This window comes from Micropterus dolomieu, linkage group LG22 (genome assembly GCF_021292245.1).
Source record: "Micropterus dolomieu isolate WLL.071019.BEF.003 ecotype Adirondacks linkage group LG22, ASM2129224v1, whole genome shotgun sequence".
NCBI lineage: Eukaryota > Metazoa > Chordata > Actinopteri > Centrarchiformes > Centrarchidae > Micropterus > Micropterus dolomieu.
This window is the reverse complement of record NC_060171.1, coordinates 7116296-7138634: the sequence shown is the minus strand read 5'-3', so window position 1 is coordinate 7138634 and position 22339 is coordinate 7116296. Positions and strand designations below refer to the sequence as shown.

The 22339-nt window shown below is 40.3% G+C and overlaps 2 protein-coding genes across 3 annotated transcripts; both read left to right on the top strand.

The window, feature by feature from the left end:
* Positions 1–1560: 1560 nt before the first annotated feature.
* znf143b (zinc finger protein 143b) lies at positions 1561–13784 on the top strand. Of its 2 annotated transcripts, XM_046036886.1 has the most exons (16): positions 1561–1575; positions 1662–1780; positions 3247–3362; positions 4051–4239; positions 4494–4574; positions 5103–5299; positions 5635–5703; positions 5785–5901; positions 6078–6153; positions 6512–6637; positions 7509–7688; positions 8031–8258; positions 8705–8853; positions 11164–11316; positions 12273–12401; positions 13583–13784. In XM_046036886.1, the coding sequence occupies exons 3-16, from the start codon at positions 3257–3259 to the stop codon at positions 13664–13666; spliced, it is 1884 nt and encodes a 627-aa protein (XP_045892842.1). In that variant the 5' UTR covers positions 1561–1575; positions 1662–1780; positions 3247–3256; the 3' UTR covers positions 13667–13784. The 2 variants fall into 2 exon arrangements, with proteins under 2 accessions (XP_045892842.1, XP_045892843.1); XM_046036887.1 differs by lacking the exons at positions 1561–1575; positions 1662–1780 and adding an exon at positions 2275–2447.
* A 794-nt stretch (positions 13785–14578) lies between these two features.
* On the top strand, positions 14579–21203 carry wee1 (WEE1 G2 checkpoint kinase). Its single transcript, XM_046038518.1, has 10 exons — positions 14579–15572; positions 16274–16488; positions 16896–16962; positions 17644–17816; positions 18020–18288; positions 18482–18571; positions 18680–18765; positions 18864–19034; positions 19397–19542; positions 20034–21203. Exons 1-10 carry the CDS (start codon positions 15084–15086, stop codon positions 20188–20190), a joined length of 1863 nt encoding a protein of 620 aa, XP_045894474.1. The 5' UTR covers positions 14579–15083; the 3' UTR covers positions 20191–21203.
* The last annotated feature ends 1136 nt before the right edge of the window (positions 21204–22339 follow it).

Sequence of the window (22339 nt, the reverse complement as noted above, 5' to 3'; positions counted from 1 at the left end):
GAGGCAAATGAAAATGATCTGACATTTTCCTCCTCTGAATGTGTGAATTAAGAGTAACACAAGGGTTGATCCATCTGTGAGGAAGCGTTGACAGCGTTGTAGACCACAGAATCATTTCCTCTTGCAATGTTTTTACGAACAGATAGCATAAAGCAGAAACAAATAAGCGACATCACTTTATTGAAGCCTGACTCACTAATGTGATGAAAGTGAGACACTAAATCTCCCTGTTTTTAACATTTGATGCTGTAAGAACTGTATATACATTTATAGAATTTCAATTACACTTCAACAAAGATGTTAGACAACAAATGCTGACATAACAAAGGACAAATAACTTATTTGGGGATAACATACAATTTCTCAAACTGAGATATTGAAGCAATGAGTTAATCTAATATATGCTGAACACATAATTATTATTTTTTAAATTTGTTTTTTTATTAAGAATTTTATTATAATTTATTTTTTTATAGCTGCAGAAAACACAGCACATTTAATAAACACAATACTAAAGAATACAATTTCTCTTAACGTGAGGACGGCGGCAACAAATGACATAAATGTAAGCGCTTATTAAAAACTCATCATCATCATGTTTGCTTTTACCTAGAACCTAATTTTACTACCCTATGTATCTACACTTCTGCAACAATTACTTTACTTCTAATTATGCTATTATTATGTCGTTGTCATCCCTCCTCTTTCTTTATATATTTTTTTATAAATCTCAACACTTGATTAAATTGTAACTTTTGCTCTTTTCTTTTCCATCTTTTGTTTTCTGTAGATTTGAATTACATTTTTTTTAAATGAAAGGTGCTATATAAAGAAAAATATCATTATTATTAACACACACTTATCTTTACAGTACCTGTACATACCAGTATAGGTTATTAGCCGTGTAGATAGAATCTATCTATCTATCTGCATCTACAAGAGGCTATTTGTTTTAGTAAGATGAATGTTTGGAAATGAACTCCATTTATATTTTTGCTCCTTTGACAAAATGAGTTTGTCTCTCTTTTGTTTGCTCAGGTCTACTAAAATGAATGATTCTAGAAATAGTGTCCTGAATAGATTTGTTGTTACTATTTTATTATTACTGACAGTGTTGTTCATACATTTAAGCCTGAAAATGTCAGGTTATTTATCTTGAGTTGAAGTCCTGTGTTGGATTACTTGGACGATGCTTTGGGTTTGTTTTTTTCAGATGTGTAGTCTGTACTGTGAGATTTCAGCAAGACATTTCATCCCTCCGAGCATCTCTTCACTGCATTGCCCAGATTCCCCTTCTTTTTCCCACACGACCTTGTTTTCAACATGGATGCCGAAATATATACCCACAAGTGGCTGTTTATTTCGCTGAAAAACCAATCTAACCGTATCCTGTGGCAAAATGTGACTCGAAATCCACCATGTCCGTTGACTGCCGTCTTATGTTGAAGCATAAATATTTATTTTCTACGACAACGCAGCGCATTTTCAGTCAAAAGCCCGAGACAATACGAAAACCGACGCGGAATGGCGTCTGCCAGGGGCCCGGGATGCTGAATAACAGAAACACAGGCTTGGGTAGGAAACGATAGGCACACTGGCTGACGAATAGGAGTGGGCGATTGGGTCACTGTAACCAATCACCGTATCTCATTTTGGAATAGGCGGTGCCTCGCGTGAAGGAGTATGCTGTCATACATGTTCCTGGTGTGTGGACATCGCGAAGCGTTTCCTGCACTGGTGCATGGTGGTCGAACAGGAGGAATTGTTGGAAATTTCGGAGGTTAGTATATAAATTGGTTTTTACCCAGTATGCATTATTCCCACAGCCATCTCTAGGAGAGGGAGTGACGCGGCTGCTGCAAGGGAATGAAAAGAAGAATGGAAAATACTGTTTTACCCTAAAAATAAAATTGACACCCACCGAGTCAAAATGCTTATGTTATCATTAATTAGCTCATGGTTCTTGTTTCGTAACTGCGTTGCTAGTTAGACGAGCTGGGAGCTTCATGGGGACAGCTAGCTAGCCCGGCAGATGACACAGGCTCAGCATAGACTTTACATACCAACTTTACATCGCTGCACTCTCGTTTAAGACAATCTTTAAGACACAATTTGCTGATAACCGCTAAAAAGTCGTGACAGCGCTGGTTGGCGTAGTTAGCAACGCTGTTAGCATGTTGGCTAACCCCTCCACGGCCGGTGTGAGGTGTTTTGGACATCCAAACAATGCTGTCAGTGTGGTAACTGAGTAGGTTTAGCATTACAGCAGAGCCTGTTCACTACGATTGTTGGATAATGTTTCATTGCAGAGTGACAAATGTGGCAAGTCATAGTTGCGCTACCGTTACATCGTAGCTAGCTAACGTTAGCCCCTAATGCTATATTCAAATCAACAAGCGCCAAAAACAGAGCATCGGTGACAGTAGATGGAATAAGAGCCTATTCAGGTAGTGAGCATTAATGTTATTAAAAAGTAAAATATACCTCGAATAAGTTTACAAAAAGCCTGAGTGAGAACAAATGCACAAGCAAGTAGCATCTGTCCCCAGGTGTCCCGAGAGCCCCAGGGGCCCCAAAACTCACAGGGTTTTGTCTGTTAACAGGTTTGTTATAACTTAATAGAATAATTGCCTGAGAATATGCACCACGAAGCTCAGTGACACGATATTAGGGTCTTGAGTAGGGCCGAACAATTAATATAAATTGCAATATGGTCTACAGCAATTTCCAATATAGCAATATAGTAAAAGGCAAAATGTGTGTCAAAATACCATTTTAAATGAAATATAGTCTTGCTTCAAATATGTCCCTGCGTTCACATCATATTTTACAGACTTACCTACATTACATTTACAATGTAAATAATTTCCTCTAATATGTCGAATCGCATCACAATTGCAATATCAGGCAAAATAATCCAATTAGATATTTCTTCAAAATCGTTCAGCCCTAGTCTTAAGTTGAGTTCTATTTTATTACCTGAACGGGAGGCCATAACTTTAAGTGTGTAACATTACAAAGTTGTATGTATGTGCTGCAAATTCCTAATGTGTTAAAGCTTTGATTGTGAACTTGGCCCTGGAAATAATTTATGAATGTTGGCTACACCCCAGTTACTGTCAATAGGGCATCACTAGCTTTCACTTCTCGCAAAGTATCTCCATCTTCAGTACTTGTGTCAGTGTGTCTCTGTGAACTGTGGACACTAAGTATGGGATTCAAGTGTGTATGTGTGTGTTCCTACAGCAGCTAAAGCATGCTCTTGGCTCAGATAAACCGGGACTCCCAGGGAATGGCAGAGTTTCACGATGCAGACGGGCAGCCGGTCACTCTCTGTCTGACAGAGGCCGTGACTGTAGCAGGTGAGCTCCCCTTACTTTAAACATTATGAGGCGTGAAAAGTAAATATAAAAGACATAGTTACTATGTATTTTATTGCCTTTTTCCTTGCCATTTGTAAACTACTTTGTAATAGCTGATTTTGATAAGTGCTATGTAAGTAAACTGTTATTATTTATAAGTGTGTGTACACCAGACAATAAATATTAACCCTGAAGGTGAATTGAGAGACAAATGTCCACAAATAAAGTGAGGAAATGTTGCACTTAATAATAATAATTAATTTATCCGAAAGCGACTTACCATTGCTAAGTATGTCAGAGGTCACACGCCTCTGGAGCAACTAGGGGTTAAGTGTCTTGCTCAGGGACACATTGGTGTCTCACAGTGGATTCAAACCCAGGTCTCTCACACCAAAGGCAAGTGTCTTAGCCACTGCACCATCACCACCCCACTTTCGGCAACACTTGGGCACTGTGATTGGCTCATAGTGATCAGTCCCATAGAAATACTGTATTTGAACCCAAATAGGGGATGCAATAGAAAAAAACATCTCACTACATCCTAATTAAGACACTGAGATTTATTTTAGTTAAAAGAGTAAAGTCTATTGGTGAGTTCCTCATTTAGAGAAAGTTGGATTTATCAACATGATCTTCTTACTTTTTAAGCCGGCAGTTAAGGTATTGTCATTGTCCATTCATTTCCCAGAGGGTGATCAGATGGAGAGCATGGATACGGTGAGCCTGCAGGCTGTAACGCTTGCAGATGGATCCACTGCGTACATCCAGCACGACTCCAAAACGTCCTTTTCAGATGGACAGATCATGGACGGCCAGGTGATCCAGCTGGAGGATGGCTCTGCTGCCTACGTTCAGCATGTGTCGATGCCTAAAGGAGGTAAAACAGAAATCCCTGGTAATATATCTCAGGACAGAGAGAACAGTATTCATGTTGTATTCGGTTGTCTAGTAAAATGCAAACTGCCACAGTGTGTGGGATGATGGGAAGCAATAATTTATTTGTATTTCATCTGGATGACAAAATGCCTTCTTACAGGACTGAAAACATTCACAGAGATGTCCAGAAAATTAAGCTATGCAGATGTTTCTGTTGGTGAAGTCGTTGTGTCTAATGATTTTTTTATGTTGTAGGAGGGGACAGTTTACAGCTTGAAGACGGACAGGCAGTTCAGCTTGAAGATGGAACAACAGCCTACATTCATACACCCAAAGGTACTAAATATTTAAGTCAGATTAACAGAGCATGATTTTCTTAGAAAGTAAACAAATGTAAAGTGTCTCATTTCAATGATTCTCCATATTACACATCAGCAAATGAATGGCCAATCAAGGTAATTAAACATTAAAATTACATTGCTATATTTAATCACTTGGTAATATCTAGTTCATTCTACAAGTCATTTTTGATGAAGAGCATTGGCATCAGCCACTGAAAAACCCATATTGGTTGACCACTACATTGGAATGTGTTCATAAACATGTGGCACACTTTACTTTAAACACAACATCCAGTGTCTTGAATCTAGAAATTGGTCTTTGTTGCATTTCTGATGGAGTGACACCAAAACCCAATGTTTAGAAATATGATATAGACCCAGAAATGTGTAATACAATAATAATTCTCGCTCATGTAAGAAACCATCCATCCTCCCTGAGTCATTTTTCATACTGGACCGGAGCAGTTTCCTCATTCAGTTTCTCTCTCGCTAACTGAACATCCTTTTCCCTGTGTCGGTGCAGATACGTATGACCAGAGCGGCCTGCAGGAGGTGCAGCTGGAGGACGGCAGCACCGCCTACATCCAGCACACAGTGCACATGCCCCAGTCCAACACCATCTTGGCCATCCAGGCTGACGGCACCATTGCAGACCTGCAGACCGAAGCCACTTCCATTGACCCCGAGACCATCAGCGTGCTGGAACAGTACACCACCAAGGTATTATATACATCATTATACTGGTGTAGCACTAGAGTGGTAACAGGACACAGAATCAAGATCCAAAAACTGGAAATTATGTTCCATTAGCAGCATTTCCATCCCAGTGTGTGTTTATTTATGCAATCTGAATAGACAGTATATTGGGAAGCATGTGCTTATATAGACTGTATAATATAGATAACATTTTGATATCTTCCCATTGTTCATCTTGTGCAACGTTTTTGCAGATGTACACCTGTATGTCTTTTTCTTTATATTTCCCTTAATTGTAAATGTTCATAATTCTGAAATCATATACTTTAATAGAAATTGTCCTTTCTCCACCCTATCAGGTGGAGAATATAGAGAACCCCTTGGGGTCCTTCGGCAGAGTGGAAGCAGACAATGGCGTCCACATGCGGGTAGAGGATCTTTTCTGTATTTTTTTTTTTTCTCTTCTCCTCATGACTTTTTCTCCTTCGTCTAATTCGTGTTTCTTTCAGATTGTGTTACAGGGCCAAGACAACAGGCAAGGAAGGGGCTCAAATGTAGGCGAGAAGTCTTTCCGCTGTGAATACGAGGGCTGTGGAAAGCTGTACACCACTGCCCACCATCTTAAGGTAAGTGTGGGTGTTGTGTGCACACGCATATATGTCTTAATGAAATAAAGGTTTTGCTGTGTTGCTGTGCTTGTGCCTCAAGTGTGGGATTATTTGAAGAAAATATTTCCCTTACAGCACCTTCATGTGATGCTGTTTCAGCCTCACTGCTACACTGTTTTGTTTGTGTCCTGCAGGTACACGAGCGCTCCCACACTGGAGATAAACCATACATCTGTGACTATCCTGGCTGTGGGAAGAAATTTGCAACAGGTAGCTGTGAAGAATTCAGTTATGAGTTTCGGCCACTTCATTTGAAACATGTCATATTTATTAAATGCTTTGCCAGATGGTGTAATTCAGAGCAGAAAGAAATCCAGCCTACGTCGGGACATTTTAGCAAATTATTTTGGAATTCTATGTTGATTGTTGTGACGCTTTCATTGAACACCTTGATAAAAATGATATAATTACCATAGTCACCTTCTTGACAACATTTTGATATCAAAATCAAATTGGCTTGAGGTGCTCTTATGTGGCTACAACAAATCAACAAATGATCATTTTAAAAACCAGGAATAAAGGCATAACTGAATGTCACTTTCAATTTCTGTTTTTATGGCGTTTTAAGGGTATGGACTGAAGAGTCACTCGCGCACACACACGGGGGAGAAGCCATACAGATGTCAAGAGCTGAACTGCTCCAAGTCCTTCAAAACCTCCGGAGACCTTCAAAAGCACACAAGGACTCATACAGGTACACACTCGGCACGAATCATAATTTGTTGTGCCATATGCCTGAAACGTGTTTTAATGTCTTATGGATGTGTCATACAAGGTTAAACTGCCACTGTTGGGAGCTGAAATGATAACTGCTTCTTAGCCTCAGAGCTGGTTGTTTAATACAGGAGTGTGTTCACAGCTCAAATGATGCTATTTTGGTCCAAACTGCCAGGCCAGAGTCATGCACCACTGTTTTCTGAAACAACACAGATTGGGTTGCAGTGCCTCCAGACTTGACTGAACAGAGCACAAGGTTTTGTTAGCTGGATATGTGGAGCTGAATTTTTCCACAAAGCCACTAAAGTACTAGAGGGGTTTTCAGGCACATGGTCGTCATGAGAAGCATGACGCGGGGGGTTGTTGTTTATTTTTGAAAGATCTTTTTGCAGTTTTAATCTCATTTGTTGTTTATAAAGAAATATGGCCTAATAGAGAGAGATACAGTATTTGGTGCGAGAGACCCGGGTTCAATCCCCCACTGTGACACATCATCCAATGTATCCCTGAGCAAGACACTTCTCCCCTCATTGCTCCAGAGGCATGTGACCTCTGACATATATAGCAATTGTAAGTGGATAACAGCATCAGCTAAATGAGTAAATGTAATGTAAATGTATTTCACAGAATATGCCAGCACATGTGACGTTAAACACTTGAAACAATCAATTCACAGTCAAGTCCAAATGGATTCATTTTCATTATTTTTTACACATAAAAACTGGCCACCGCATTATTGAATAAAATACCCCTTTCAAATGCAAAGGAATACCAACAGACCCACGTGATAAGTTTTGAGAAATTATGGCGATATAAAACTGGAATGAAATCCAACTTCTTGTCTGCAGGAGAGAAGCCTTTCAAATGCCCAGTGGAAGGCTGTGGCAGGTCGTTTACCACCTCAAACATTCGCAAAGTTCACATCCGAACACACACTGGAGAACGGCCGTACTACTGCTCTGAGCCAAGCTGTGGACGGTCATTCGCCAGTGCCACCAACTACAAAAACCATATGAGGATACACACTGGTGAGTCCTTTTGCATCATAATCTGGCAATTCATTCTGTCCGTCCCAGGCCTACCAACTTGTAATGGGTCATTAAAACTGTAGTTTGGTGTCGTACAGTACTGAGCCTAAAGTTAAGCATGTAGTTCTTCTTAAGTTCTTGTGCAACTGTGTGCAGATATAAATATGGATTATACATTAAGATTCCAGCATTGAGTGTTCTGCTTGTGTACAATTTGTTTACAAGAAAGAACTGGTCACAAGTACTTCACCATTTCAATAAAGGCTGAAACTTCTGATATAATAACATGAAATAATTAAAATCATGTTTCCCATTGTCTTAACTACATTTCTGCTTGTCCAGGAGAGAAACCATATGTGTGCACAGTGCCTGGCTGTGAAAAACGCTTCACAGAATACTCCAGCCTTTACAAACACCATGTGGTTCATACACCCTGCAAACCTTACAACTGCAACCATTGTGGGAAAACCTACAAACAGATCTCAACACTCGCCATGCACAAACGCACTGCCCACAACGACACAGAGCCCATCGAGGAGGAGCAGGAGGCCTACTTTGAACCTCCAACAGGTCTGTGTGTGTGTGTGTGTGTGTGTGTGTGTGTGTATAAAATATATATATATAGCCTATAAGACTTGTTAACGTTTTTTAGAACTGAGTATTATATTTGACAGATTTTTTGCTAATGAAAACTAATTTTTATAGTTATAACTGACAGTGTAATCGCTAACTAATCAATTGTTGCTGCCCTACTTGAATGATACTCTCGAGAAATGAGGGTGATGTCAGCAAGAAACACTGGGATATGTATTAGAGTTTAGTTAAAATGAGATGTTATAAAATATCCCACTATAACATATTAAGCAGAAATATGTTTATACGAAAGGAAAATATAAAACTAAAGTAACTACAGCATGAAAATGTACAGGAGAAATACACAGAATGAAACTATGAAATTACATATGAATAGGCTTGTCTCAGATACTGACAAGCAACGTCTTTCAATCTCAATTCAGATGCCATTGATGACCCAAACGTCAGCTATACGGCAGCAGTGGTTGAAGCAGATGACTCCGGCTCGGAGCAGGTGCCCGTGGAGAGCTCGGACATGGTTGGTCAACAGCACGTGGCCTTGGTAACGCAGGAGGACGGAACGCAACAGCAGGTAATTGAACAAAATTACATCACAAATATGAACCATACATCTGCCAATAAGAGCCTAAGTTGATATGGGACCACCTAAAAGAAAAATGTCATTGGAAGAATGTCTAACATCAGCTAGTTAGCAGTTATTTTAGCAACAAGTAAAGCTATCTGTCATTCGGTGAATCATCGACGTTTGAGGCAGAGCAGCCGGAGGACATCAGAGGGAAAACCAGTATATGGGTAAACTGATATTTTCTCCATGAAATACAACCCAGTTTCACTCACTTCAGTATATAAAGTTTGGCATTTGGCAGACACTTTTGTTCAGCGCAACTTAATATTTGAGGAACACCATACAAGCACCAAAAACACAGCTATAACGTAAGAGATCTACAAGTGACAATAAATACTAGTCAGCAGCAATCAGTACTAGAGATATTAGCGCGTACAGCATCGATACCTAGGTGTAAATACCTAGGGAAAGAAGTCAGAGTAAACGAATAGTGCAATCAATACAACAGGATTGTAAGGAGATAGAAGAAGAGCACAGGAAGTGCATGTTAGAGGTGTTCTAAGTGTTCTCGTAGTAGATGAGTTTTCAAGAGCTTCTTGAATTTAGAGAGGGACGCCCCTGCTCTGATGGCATGTGGTAGCTCGTTCCACCATCGTGGTGTCAGATGGTGGAACAAGCTACCATATGCCGCCAGAACAGGGGCGTCCCTCTCTAACAAGCAGAAACACTCTGCTCTGGCGGAGTCATAACAATCGAGAAAGCATTTTATTGGATGCTAAATTAATACACACCCCTGAGTGCAGGATGAGTCATCAACATATTTTCTCTCCAGGAAATGGCAAACTCTAAAATACCATTAAGAATACCTACAAAACTACTTTTTTGTAATTGTTGGGCCACATACTGGCATACAGGTGACATATTGCACATGAAGTATCATATAAAAACACTAACACCTCATCTATTTTGGTTTCATGGGGACGTTAAAGGCTGCATCGCCGTGATCCAAAATTTCCACCGCTACTTATCTATTTAAGTTCAGTGAAGGAATAGTAATACCAATAAAGTTTTATTTGCATAACATTTTCTTTTCTTAACAAACTTAGATTTTGCTTTGTTTTCAGGGTTTCTTGGGCTTGTCTTATTGGGTATTTTGGTGTTTAAACAACAAAGGCAGGTTCATTATGAAGCTAATACTGAAGATATTAAGGCTACATCCACAGTTTTAAAATGAAAACGATCTCCATCCTAGTGTTGTAGTACTCAAGAAAGGTCTTAAGACCATTTTTTGATGGTCTCGGACTCGACCGCATTTGTACTCAGCCTTGTCTTGGTCTCGGACGTTAAGGACAGAGGATTTTATTTTACTTTGCGAATATCAATAAATTGCTTTTGGATTGTCTGATTTATTTGTTAACATCCTAACTTTAATTGGATGTAAAATGTATTGATTCAAATGCAACCAATAACGCTATTTAAAACTGTGTTGTTACCGTTAACAACTGTCACCCCTCCCCGTGATGTTAAGCATGGAAAAGGAGTGTTGAATAAAGATGCTTACATTGATTTCAGCTCTTAGTGTTTGTATGTGGGTGTTTTAATGGGAATGTGGATCTTTCAGATCAATCTGAGAAGTACCTGTGATCTCATTCCACATTTTATTGTGTGTCATGTAATGTGGGGAACTGGTCTTGGTCTTGACTCGGTCTCGCCCTCCCTCGAACTTGGTCTCGACTTAGTCTCATCACCTAAAAGTCTTGGTCTTGCCTCGGTCTTGATAAACTCTGGTCTTGGTTTGGGCGGTCTTGACTACAACACTACTCCATCCACACTAGCATTTTATCTGTGCATCAGAATTGATCTCCACCTATATTAAAATGATTGAGAATGCACATCTAGTGGCTAAATGGTGGAAAGTACAACTACAGACGAAGAACCACACCAGCGATTTCTTTGCGTGGTGCTGACAATGAGGTGGAACTATTATGTTGGTATTTGCACAGTACAAATATTTTAATTAAAATACCATAACTAAATAAACATAAACTCTGTCAGTTGCATCAGGATTTTGCTTTGCATGACTGATAAAACCTAATCAGGAAGCCAAACGTGAGTGTCTGCATAATCATTTTCCGCACCCGTTTAAAGTAAAAACGGGAGTCAACATGGTTTTCAAACTTCTCCATTTTAGGTCATCGGATTCGCTTTTTTAGTCTGGACGGGAGGCGTAAACGTAGCAAAAGTTCTGCGTCATTGTGCCAGAATGAATTATTGTGAAACTGAATGTTCTCCGCTCTGAACTGTGTCTCGCATCAGGTCAGTATCTCTGAAGCAGACTTACAAGCTATGGGTGGCACAATCACCATGGTAACCCAAGAAGGCACAACCATAACCATCCCAGCCCACGAACTGGCAACGCAAGGTTCTCACTCAGTTACCATGGTAACAACAGACGGCTCAGATGAACAGGTAAACAACTGCCCGAGTACAAAATGTTAGAGTAATGTATAATGTGTGGAGTTTTGTATAGAAGGCTTTTGTGCATTTTCATGTGACGTGTTCGTGCCTAACTTAATTTACTTCAGAAGAAAATAAAAAGACTGAAACTTAGGAATACGAGAGTTTACTGTATCACAAACCATGTTTGCATCTGATTGACATGCAAATTTTAAGCAAACTTAATGTCGCAAAAAAGGAAAAAACATTTAAAATGTGTATTAGGTGCGTTTCCATCGGTTGGTTTGGAGCGAATAAACCAGGCTACGGCAAACGTAGTTATGTCAGTAGTTGACTTTACACATGGCTGTAATAAACAAGTCGCATGAACCTGAGGGCCACAGCTCTGAGAAAAATGGAGAGAGGTCTTCAGGAATGTGTTTCAAGTGGACAAGTTGTTAACAGCCATGTTTTCACGCGTTACGAGAACATCCGAGATGACGCAGACAGCTGAAACAGCTGATCAGTCATTAGAGTTACATGTTCGCTATGTCAGAACTTACTCTGCAAATGTTTTTCCATCTCCCATTTAGTGCATTAATTTTTTTTTTTTGAAAAAGGCAAAAACCCCACCTAAAGTGAGCATAAAAACTTTTTTTCAAAGTTTGCTGCTGCCATCAACATTTTATAATGCGATACTTAAAATGTGCATAAAAAACGATGGAAACACCGGTACACTAACTTCAGTTTGAAAAGTGTAATTCGAAGACCAGACACTTTTACTTCAAATTAACAGCCACACCACATCTTCAACATCTTTTTCTGGTGTCTTCTCCCATTTCTAGCGTGGTTGTTGAACATCCAACATGGTGCACAATTAGTACACTGCTGGACCACCACGATGGCGGCAGATGTGGCTGCTAATTGATTTGTGAGCCAACACCAAAGCGGGTGGTTGATTTGTTGAACAATGTCTCTGTCTCCCTCAGGTGGCCATCATGACACCCGACATGGCCTCATTTCAGACTGTGGAGGAGGCAGCCTACAGCCAAGAACAGGATGACCTTCATCCTGTCACATTATTGGCTACATCCAACGGCACTCACATTGCTGTGCAGGTTAGTAGTACGACAACATAAGAGTGAATAGACTGATGGGGCGAGTTTCAATTAATTTTCCGTTGAATTCAGTTTTATTTATATAGCGCCAATTCATAACAACAGTTCTCTGATAGCACTTTTCATATACAGTAGCACCACCATGAGCAAGCACTAGGCGACAGAGGCAAGGAAAATCTTTTAAGGGTGCCTCGACTGGTTAGGGGTTTTCACAATGTGGATTTGTCTAGTTCACTTTATAAAGAAGAATATTTGATACATCTTGAATATTGGTTCTAGGACGGCACGGTGGTGCAGTGGTTAGCACTGTTGCCTCACAGCAACAAGGTTGTGGGTTCAAACCCCGGCCTTTCTGTGTGGAGTTTGCATGTTGTCTGCGTGGGTTCTCTGGTGTACCGTGCCTTTCGCCCGATGTCAGCTGGGATTGGTTCCAGATATTGATTCTACAGAGTCTGCCACATTTCTTCATTGATCAATTTTGTTGTTGCTCAAAACTGAAACTGACAGGAGTTTCAGCTACTTAAGTTCCCCAGATCCCACCCTACTGAGCTATGTACTTAAACGCTTAACTAAAACTCATGGGTAGGTGGAGCTCAGTTTAGGGGATGTAGATGCGTTGTTGCCCTCCTGCTGCTGCATTTAAATAGGAATCAAACTAAACCAAAACTTAAACATCACATTATGTGTGAGTTTCCATGTAATTCAAATTTTTAATGATAACCAGCACTCGTTCTGCCAAAAAATAAAGTCAATCCTGTAATAGAAATTTGTATTTGTGGTTTTATTTGTTTGCCTTGATACAAGTACAAAGGCAAGCAGAAGGAAATTATAATACTATATTAACTAGTCAGGCCTAAAAACCCCTGAGGGGCTATGTGTGCATCAAAGGTTGCAGATCAGATGACCAACCTTTATTTATCCTGAAAAACACTGTTGACATTGTTCACGTACCACCATCTGCTCTTTCTGTCATGTTAATTACAAAGTAAACACTCCTTTACCACCATGTGACAGTCATTAAGGAAATTCAGCAACCTTTAACACACGGTCATAGGTGGTATTGTCCTTTAAAGAGGTGGCAGAGTAAATAGATTACATCCGTAGTGGTGATCGATTAACAGTGGTTATCAGTATGTCAATCAATGTTTGAATTATGCGCATTGTTTTCCTTTTCTCTGTAGCTCAGTGATCAGCCTTCGTTGGAGGAAGCCATCAGAATAGCATCAAGAATACAGCAAGGAGAGTCACCGGGCCTGGATGATTGATGGACTCATTATGAACTATAATATAGGATTAAAACCATCTCACTTGGGACTGTATCGATGAGAGAAATCACGAGTCTTCCTCCATGGGTTTTTTTCCATTAAAGCTTTTATGTGTAAATAGTATTTTGATAACTGGAGTTCTGCTATGCTATTTTGTCCCTCAACCAAAAAAAATGGGAGAGGCAAAAGAAAGCTTTATAATGTTTATGGTGCACAGTGCAGTGTACAGCTAATGCTATTTCTAATAAAAGAAGGAAAAAAAGATTGTGTGATTAATTGAGGGTTGTTGTGAAACAACCTGTTGATTCAGTTTGCAAATTTTCCACCATGAATTGGAAAATGTGCATGTCCCCCTTAGACAGTGATTAAAACTAATAAAGTACATGCACTTAACTATACTTCAGTACAATTTGGGGGCACTTTTACTATTTTTCTTCATAGCTCCATATTTTGTATGTTTTACTCCATTGCAGTTATTTGACAGCTACAGTTACTATTTAAAATAAACCATATGATCATCTTATAAAAGATGATGCAGTGTTATACTTTAAAGAAAGGTAAAGGTGCTAAATTTAGCTCGGTCTCATTCAGATGATTTTGAGGTCGGTGGTTGGAAACCGGTTTCATTCCTATTCAATAATTGGCTTATTTTGTCGTAAACTGAACGGAACGAGGTTTATACCCCGTTTAGACTTTGCGTTTTTGATGGTGCCGTGTAAATAATGGGTGCATTGTCTCGAAGTTAATGTAATAGTGTGACTCCGCCGGCCAGATGAAAAGCACGCCTTCGCGCCATGTTGTTGCTCAGACACCGATGACGTAAGCGCCTCCCGAAACCTCTCTGGAACGCCCAGCTTTCAAAATTTCGAGACGAGCGCTGATTGGCCGCGCTGGGACATGTGACCAACGGTCGCGGGAAGTCCTTTGCCACGCGCGTGATAGGAAGAGGACAGCTCCTGACTCATTCAAACTTTTTTTTTTGGTAAACATTGGTATGGTTTTATTGCGGGAAGACGTGTTTCTGTGTCGGTGAGCAATCAACAAAGTGGTGACGGATACCGATACTCGACTGGACCCGGTAGTATTTGTTTATAGCTTTAAGACCAATCGGACGTTGTTCTTACGGTGAATCCTTCTACTAGTCTGGGCCCCATTTCTCAGCGTTGGATGGGCGTGTAGCAAACAAGTTAACTTTTTCTGGGATGCTAGCGGAGCTTTAACCGTCTCTTAGTCGTTTTTGGATACGTTTTTTTGTTTCAATCGATACCTTCATTTCAAGGTAGTTGAAAGTTGACTAGCTTTGTGGGGTTTTTTTTTTTGCGAGAAACGCTAACGTTACTACTACTACAACAGTAGTAGTCGGGGTGCTACCGCGTGATTTTTCACGTCGACGAAGCCGGGGTTTAAATCCTGAAAAATGTCGAGCTACAGTCGCCAGCGGCACGGATCACCGTCCCCGAAAGATCGACCAATTCGTCAAAAATTACAGTTTATATCCAGCGACGGGGAAGACGAACCCATTGAGGACGTAAACAACAGCACCGGAGGAGAGTCTGGCTTCACGGAGATGGATTCCCCGATACCTGCGCGACGGGACACTGTCGAGAAACGGCTGGAAGGGAGCAGCAGTCCACTGAATCAGTCCGGAGGGGACGACGACGTGGAGCTGTGGGACGAAGAGAGTTTTGGTTCCCCGTCCCACCTTCGGTCACCGAGCAGCGTTATATTCGCTAACTGCTCGCCCTCACCGAGGAAAACTTCTCGGCTGTACGGAGGGTCACCGGAGCGGTCATACATCCAGGACGACGGGGAAGGATCCAGCTCCCCGATCCCAGACTGTCCCGACACACCTCCACACAAAACCTTCAGAAAACTCAGACTTTTTGACACACCGCACACGCCAAAGGTTTGTATTTGTTGATATGAAACATATCAGTTGTTCAGTCTAAAGTTTATTTGAGATCAGTTGCAGGATTTACTTGAATAATGTTTGCAAACTTTTTGTGTCAGCTCATGTAATCTTGCAAAAAAAAAAACCTCCCTTTTTTTTTTTTTTAAGAGTAGAAAAATGTTTTCTCTAAATATCTCAAAGTATCTTGAGCTGTTTGTACTTGCAAAACAACTTCACAAACATTTTTGAGTGAAACACATATTATGGAAATGTCTCAATGTATCTGAGTCACTGATTCAGTTGCTTCTGGATCAGATGTTGAACTGGAATCTGATTAAAATACCAAGACTGCACAAACAATTAGATACTTTTCTTTTTTTTTTTAAATACAGGGGATAGTTATGCTGTGTCAGTTAACCACAGTGACCCACTTAAAGTACAACTGTACTGTTGCATAATGGTCTCACTGTAGTCAGCCAGCCATATAATTTGGTCACCTGGAGTTTTTATGTCTGGGCATGTTTTTTTTTTTTTTATCAGTGATTACTACACAACACAAGCACCCAAGTTTAGATACTCCTCAAACTTTACTCAGGAGCTATCAATCATATTGTTTGTTAATTAGCCTTTTCATCTAGTATATAGTCTCCATTAAAAATTTATTTTATACTGCTTTATTAACAATAAATCTGCTGCCCCCCCCCCCCCACCCCCAGAGTTTGCTGTCCAGAGCTAGGACCTCCGGCCCAGGATCCTCCAGCAGGAGAGTTGCCCTGTTCAAGAATGTAGAGTCTTCAGGAAAGTCACTCACAGACAGCAACAGGAGACAGCAGACCCCTCTGGTCAACTTTAACCCCTTCACACCCGATTCCCTCCTCATCCAGTCTGCAACACAACAGAGAAACAACAGGAAGCGGGCGCACTGGAATGAGTAAGTTGCACAGATGTTGATGAAATCCCCAAAACATGTTGTACCTAAAACATTTGCATACTGTAGTGCTTTTTCAAAATGGCTGGAGGAGTTGACATGCTGCAGTCAATATTTTGGTTGCATACTTCCCACCCTGGTCAGTTTGTTTAATAATGTTTCAGAAGCTGTTAATCACACCAGTCAGAGCTGTGCTGCACAACTTTTACCTGTTCTCTTGAACACAGACCAAACCCATTGTTATAATAACCAGATACGTTAAAGCCGTTGACTAAAGCCAGGGGGTTTTGGCAGGGAACCAAGACCTCATGGTTAGTGGTGAACTCTGCCATGTGCCTGTGCAGCCCCAGGTGCTGCCCCCTGCTGTACAGAATGTTAACCAACAGCCACTATTGTCTTTGATCTGTCAGCTCTTGTGGAGAAGACATGGAGGCAAGTGACGGTGAGGGAGAGGAGGAAGTTTTGCCGCCATCAAAGGTAATACATGTTCATGTTATTTGCATTATTTACACATACCTTTTACATTGAGGGAAATAGTTAGTTTAGTAGGCACTTGTAACATTTTGCAGAAAGTTCAAAACTTTGCTTTAGAGCAGCAGCATTTGGATTATTTATTATTCTGTTGATTGTTTTTTTTAGTCAGTTAACTGATATGTAGCCTATGAAAACCTAAAAGACATAATACAATTACCTAGGGTGCAAGTTGATGTCTTAAAATTGTTGTTTTTGTCCAAACAGCAATACAAAACCAAAAGACATTCAATTTATATCATTACAAGACAGAAAAGCAGCAAATGTTAGCTAACATGAAAATGTTTGATATTTTTGCTTAATACACGACTTATAATTCATTTTCAAGTGTGACTTTGTTTTGCTACCCAGAATTTTTTTCCCCCTGTAAAGTTATGTAAACACACCATAAAAGTGCACATGTTGTTTAAAACATACATCCCTATTTTTATAATTTAATATATTTTGTTAAGTGCAAAATATATGAACAAAATCACTATTCTACATAATTTTATATGTGGATTAAATCAAACCAATTTGCAGAGGAAACCTCCAATGTGCTGTTGTAAAGCAAGTGGAAACTAATAGCTTTAAACCATTTTAATGTTTTTAATAAATGTGTTGTAAAACTCTTCTGCCCTTTTTTAGAGAATCACCATGATGGAAAGCAACATGATGTCCAGGTACGCCTCAGAGTTCCTCGAGCTGGAGAAGATCGGCTGTGGGGAGTTTGGTGCTGTGTTCAAGTGTGTGAAGAGAATCGATGGCTGCATTTATGCCATCAAGAGATCAAAGAAACCTCTGGCAGGATCAGTAGACGAGTAAGTTGAGTTTATAACAATCTGAAAAACTCTTACAAAAGGATTGCAATCTTATTTTGGGTACTTGTTGTTACCTGAAGTCCAGCGTCCAAAGTGTGAAGTGATTCAGCATATTAGAATAAAATGTAATTCCTATTGTTTATTCTTTTACCTACAAAACCAGGCGTGTCTTTAATTACACAACCTGTTCCCCTCCTCCGCAGACAGAACGCCTTACGGGAGGTGTATGCCCACGCTGTGCTCGGCCAACATCCCCACGTGGTGCGCTACTACTCGGCCTGGGCCGAGGACGACCACATGCTCATTCAGAACGAGTACTGCAACGGCGGCACCCTATCTGACGTCATCGCAGAGAACTACAGGCGGCTCAGTTACCTGTCTGAGCTGGAGCTGAAAGATCTGCTGCTGCAAGTTACACGCGGACTCAAGTACATCCACTCTACTTCTCTGGTACACATGGACATCAAGCCCAGTGAGTACTTAAGGATGTTATAATGATAGTAATTGTAGTAGAGATAAGTATATTTGTAAAGACCTTTTGAAGGGAGGAATTGGACATTATTAGCTTGTGCATCGAAATGACAAGAACACAACTTGGAGCTTGAGTCTTAACATCACTGTTTTCTGGTCAGAAACTAATGGAAATGTTAACATCTTTGTCCCAGGCAACATCTTTATTTCACGGAAGGCTTTAGCCAACTGCGATGAATGTGATGACGATGACGGACGGATCACCAGTGCGGTCTACAAAATAGGTAAGCTACCTCAACAGTTTTTGTGTAATATCTGTGGTTCATTTTGAGCGATTTGTTTTTTTTTAAAGTACTCTGCTTAAATCTGTACTGTATGTGCTCCCTCTCCAGGTGATCTTGGTCATGTGACAAGAGTGAACAATCCACAAGTGGAGGAGGGCGACAGCAGATACTTGGCCAATGAAGTTTTACAAGAGGTTTGTCATCTTGCTTTAAAAACTGCCTTTAAATTTAGGATGACAGAGCTTCACAGGGGTCCTAATATTTCTCCTTATTTGTGTGATTTTCTTTGTAGGACTACAGTAACTTGACGAAGGCGGACATCTTTGCTCTGGCTCTGACTGTTGTCAGCGCTTCGGGGGCGGAGCCTCTTCCCACCAACGGAGACAAATGGCACGAGATCCGACAGGGCAAACTCCCCGCCATCCCCCAAGTGCTTTCTCCAGAGTTTCTCAGTCTTCTCAAGGTAACAGTCAAGTCTGTCTTTCCTTTATCTCTTTCTTTCAGCTATGTGAGGACTGGAGTCATTTGGGCCTTGTTTTATCTCCTGTCAGTGTGTCTGCATTTTATTTTCTAAATTCATGAAATTGTTTTGGGTTAAGCCCCTAAAGCAGATGTTAACTATTTTTTTTGGTAGAGGGATCTATAACATAACTTAATTCATTTATTTGAACAAAATTAAGTTAATGGAAACATCCTTGGTGCTGAGCCGATTAGTTGACCAACAGGAAATTCAGTTAAATAAACTGAGTCATTTCTACAGGCTGACGGGTTTGTGCTTTTCCTTTTCATTGACTTAATCTTATTTTACTTTTTTTTTTCTTTCAGCTGATGATCCACCCCGATCAAAGCAGACGACCATCAACGTCCGACCTCATCAAACACCCGGTGCTCCTCACTGCTGCCAGAATGAGCGCAGACCAGCTCAGAGTTGAGCTCAATGCAGAGAAGTTCAAGAACGCACTGCTCCAGAAGTAAGTTTAGAACCGCACAGAAAAAAATATTGTTTGAGGAAATTGTTTAAACAATTAAAAAAAAATAAATACCAATTATTATTTCTGTGTTCCAGCTTTCTGTAAAGCTGAAATGTTGTTCAGATAATTAATCAGCAACATTTTTTCTTAGAAATATTCACGTAAGCCATTTTTAAGCAAAAATGGTAAAAATTTTCAAAACTTTTAAGGCACAAAATAAGACACTTTCTTCTAACACAGACTAAACGATTAATTGAAAATTGTTAGATTAATTGACAAACTGTTTGCTGCACCTCTAATTTTCTTTATTTCCTTGTTTTATGTGATAATCTGAATCACATTGTGTTATATGGAATATTAATACATTTTTAAATCTGTGAATTGACTTTAGTGTTTAGTAGCAGCACCACTGGAGATTAATTGATCATGAAAATAATGTTAATGTAAAATGGTCTCCTTAATGCTTAACTGTTTTCCATTATCTTCCTCAGGGAGCTGAAGAAGGCCCAGATGGCTAGAGCTGCAGCAGAAGAGAAGGTTTTGTCCACCGACAGGATCCTGACCCGCTCCACGGTCCAGGCGAACCCCAGAACCTCCAGACTCATCGGCAAGAAGATGAACCGGTCGGTCAGCCTCACCATCTACTAAGACTTTAATCCACCCTGACAGGAAGTGAAACACGAAGGCTCGTGGACCTTTTTAAACAGACTTGGTTGAGATGAAACAACCTCTTTTGTTTTTCTTTGAGGAGAACCTTGTCAGTTGTGGTGTTGGGTTCCTCCGCCCAATCAAAGGTGTTGACTGTTGCCGCACCAAACTGGAACTCATGTCGATAGACTCTCATTGCCAACGTAGTCCGGCCCTTTTTCCGATGGACTTTTGTCATTCCTCAAAGGTAGTCATTGTACCTTTTTACACTTTGTCATTCCTTGAATTTGCATAGACGTCAGGCGCTCTCTCCGTTTCTGTCCTTGCACTTCCCTCGACAAAGCCGAAGCCTGTTGGCAGCGGATCAAACCCGCACTGAAGCTCTCTTCAGTGCGAATGTACTTGCCGTAGGCGTGCGCACCTTACTGCCTGTCAAATGCCTGATGCTGGGTACCAGAGGATCTGAGGACTGACTGTGTCTGTTTGTGTAATGGAGCACTTTGGAGGCAACACGTGGAACTTGCCAAATTTTTCTTTTTTTAAAGAAAGAACAAACCTGCTGCTATTGATGTTTTGTGTGTATCAGGGTTTGGCCAGTTTCAGGTTGGATCAGTCTAGAGGTTATTGGCTCTTATTTTCAAGTAGCAGGATTCCGTTTCCGCCCCATTTAGTGTTTTATGATTCTGGTCAGAACAAAATGGATCATGCCATTTACGGAAAATCATCAGTTTGTTTTGAAGTACAAACACCAGTGAGCTAACTCATTAGAATCGATCTGTACTGTTTCAATTGTCCCTGTTGATTGGTGCTGCCAACCCTGCCTGTAGCATTAGAACAATCATTGTCCTGTTCTTTGGATTCTCATGTGTTCTGTTAGGTGTCTTTTCCTTCCATGAGGCTCCTCTTTAATTATTGTTTAGAAAGGTATTCCTCATCTTGTTCTTTTAACCTCTAACACAAAAACGTTGTTGTAACCTGTACATATGTTCTTTTAATAAACTTCTCACCATCTACACTTTGTTCTGTGTGGTTTTGTGATTATAGAAGGAACTCCCCTTCACAAAGACCGTAAATCTGTCCTATTAAAGAGTTTTAGTCGTCAGCACACACATTTATTTTATTTATTTAAAGGGGACCGTGCATATTAATGGGTATCTTAGCTTTTCAGCAATGTAAATATGCCAGAATTAGTCCGATGGCTATTTTACATCTGTAGTCCCCGGCAGGTCATCACAAAGTACAAGGTAACACGGCTAAACATTAAATTAGATGTATGATACAACAGAATTTAAGCGCCACCACAATTTTCAGAATCATATTATAAAAGATACCACAGTTTTGTAGACGGGGTTATATAATTTAAAGTGATGTTTATTCAGTAAAATGCCATTCTATGAAATTAAGTACACTTTAATTATGTTAAAGTCCTATTTAGTGCAGTAAAGTGCTGCATCTACAGTAGTTTGTTTAACACACATACATTACAACAGAGTCAGTATTCACAAATTGAAAACATCACTATTTTAACTAGTTATTTGTTTTATACACAAATAAATGCCAAAGCCATCGTGAACGGCGCCACATTATTAAATTTGCGGATGACTCGGTCATTGTGTCCCTCCTCAGTAGTGATGACCCCGAACACGGTCCTGTAGTGAAGGATTTTAGTGATTGGTGTAAATCCTCTGTTTTAAGTATTAATGTGGCAAAAACGAAAGAGATGTGCATCGAATTCAGTAGAAACCCCACTGTCATTTCCCCTGTTGTAATGGACAACCAGCCAGTTGAACTAGTGCAGCAGTACAAATATCTTGGCATGCACTTTCTTAGTAAGTTTCGCAGTTTTAATGTTGACACTGTTTTTATGAAAATGTTTTATTCCTGTTTTATAGAATCAGTTCTCACTTTCTCTTTTATCTGCTGGCACAGGTCACTTTCCATTAAACAGAAAAATCGCATGCAAGGTATTGTGAAGGTATGCAGCAAAATTGTTGGCACACCCTTGAAGATGACCTACATGACCTGTTTAAGGTCAGATCCTTGAAGAAGGAGAGAGCCATCCTGGCTGATCCCAGTCATCCTTTGTGGGGTGAATTTATGCTGCTGCCATCCGGGCGCAGATATAGTCTGCCGCGATGCAGAACAAACA

Coding starts and splice junctions, on each gene's coding strand:
- znf143b (XM_046036886.1), top strand. CDS start 3,257: ATGCTCTTGGCTCAGATAAACCGGGACTCCCAGGGAATGGCAGAGTTT. Junction 4,575..5,102: donor CTACATTCATACACCCAAAG/GTACTAAATATT, acceptor GTGTCGGTGCAG/ATACGTATGACCAGAGCGGC. Junction 7,689..8,030: donor CCATATGAGGATACACACTG/GTGAGTCCTTTT, acceptor CTGCTTGTCCAG/GAGAGAAACCATATGTGTGC.
- wee1 (XM_046038518.1), top strand. CDS start 15,084: ATGTCGAGCTACAGTCGCCAGCGGCACGGATCACCGTCCCCGAAAGAT. Junction 17,817..18,019: donor CTGGCAGGATCAGTAGACGA/GTAAGTTGAGTT, acceptor CCTCCTCCGCAG/ACAGAACGCCTTACGGGAGG. Junction 18,289..18,481: donor ACACATGGACATCAAGCCCA/GTGAGTACTTAA, acceptor TCTTTGTCCCAG/GCAACATCTTTATTTCACGG.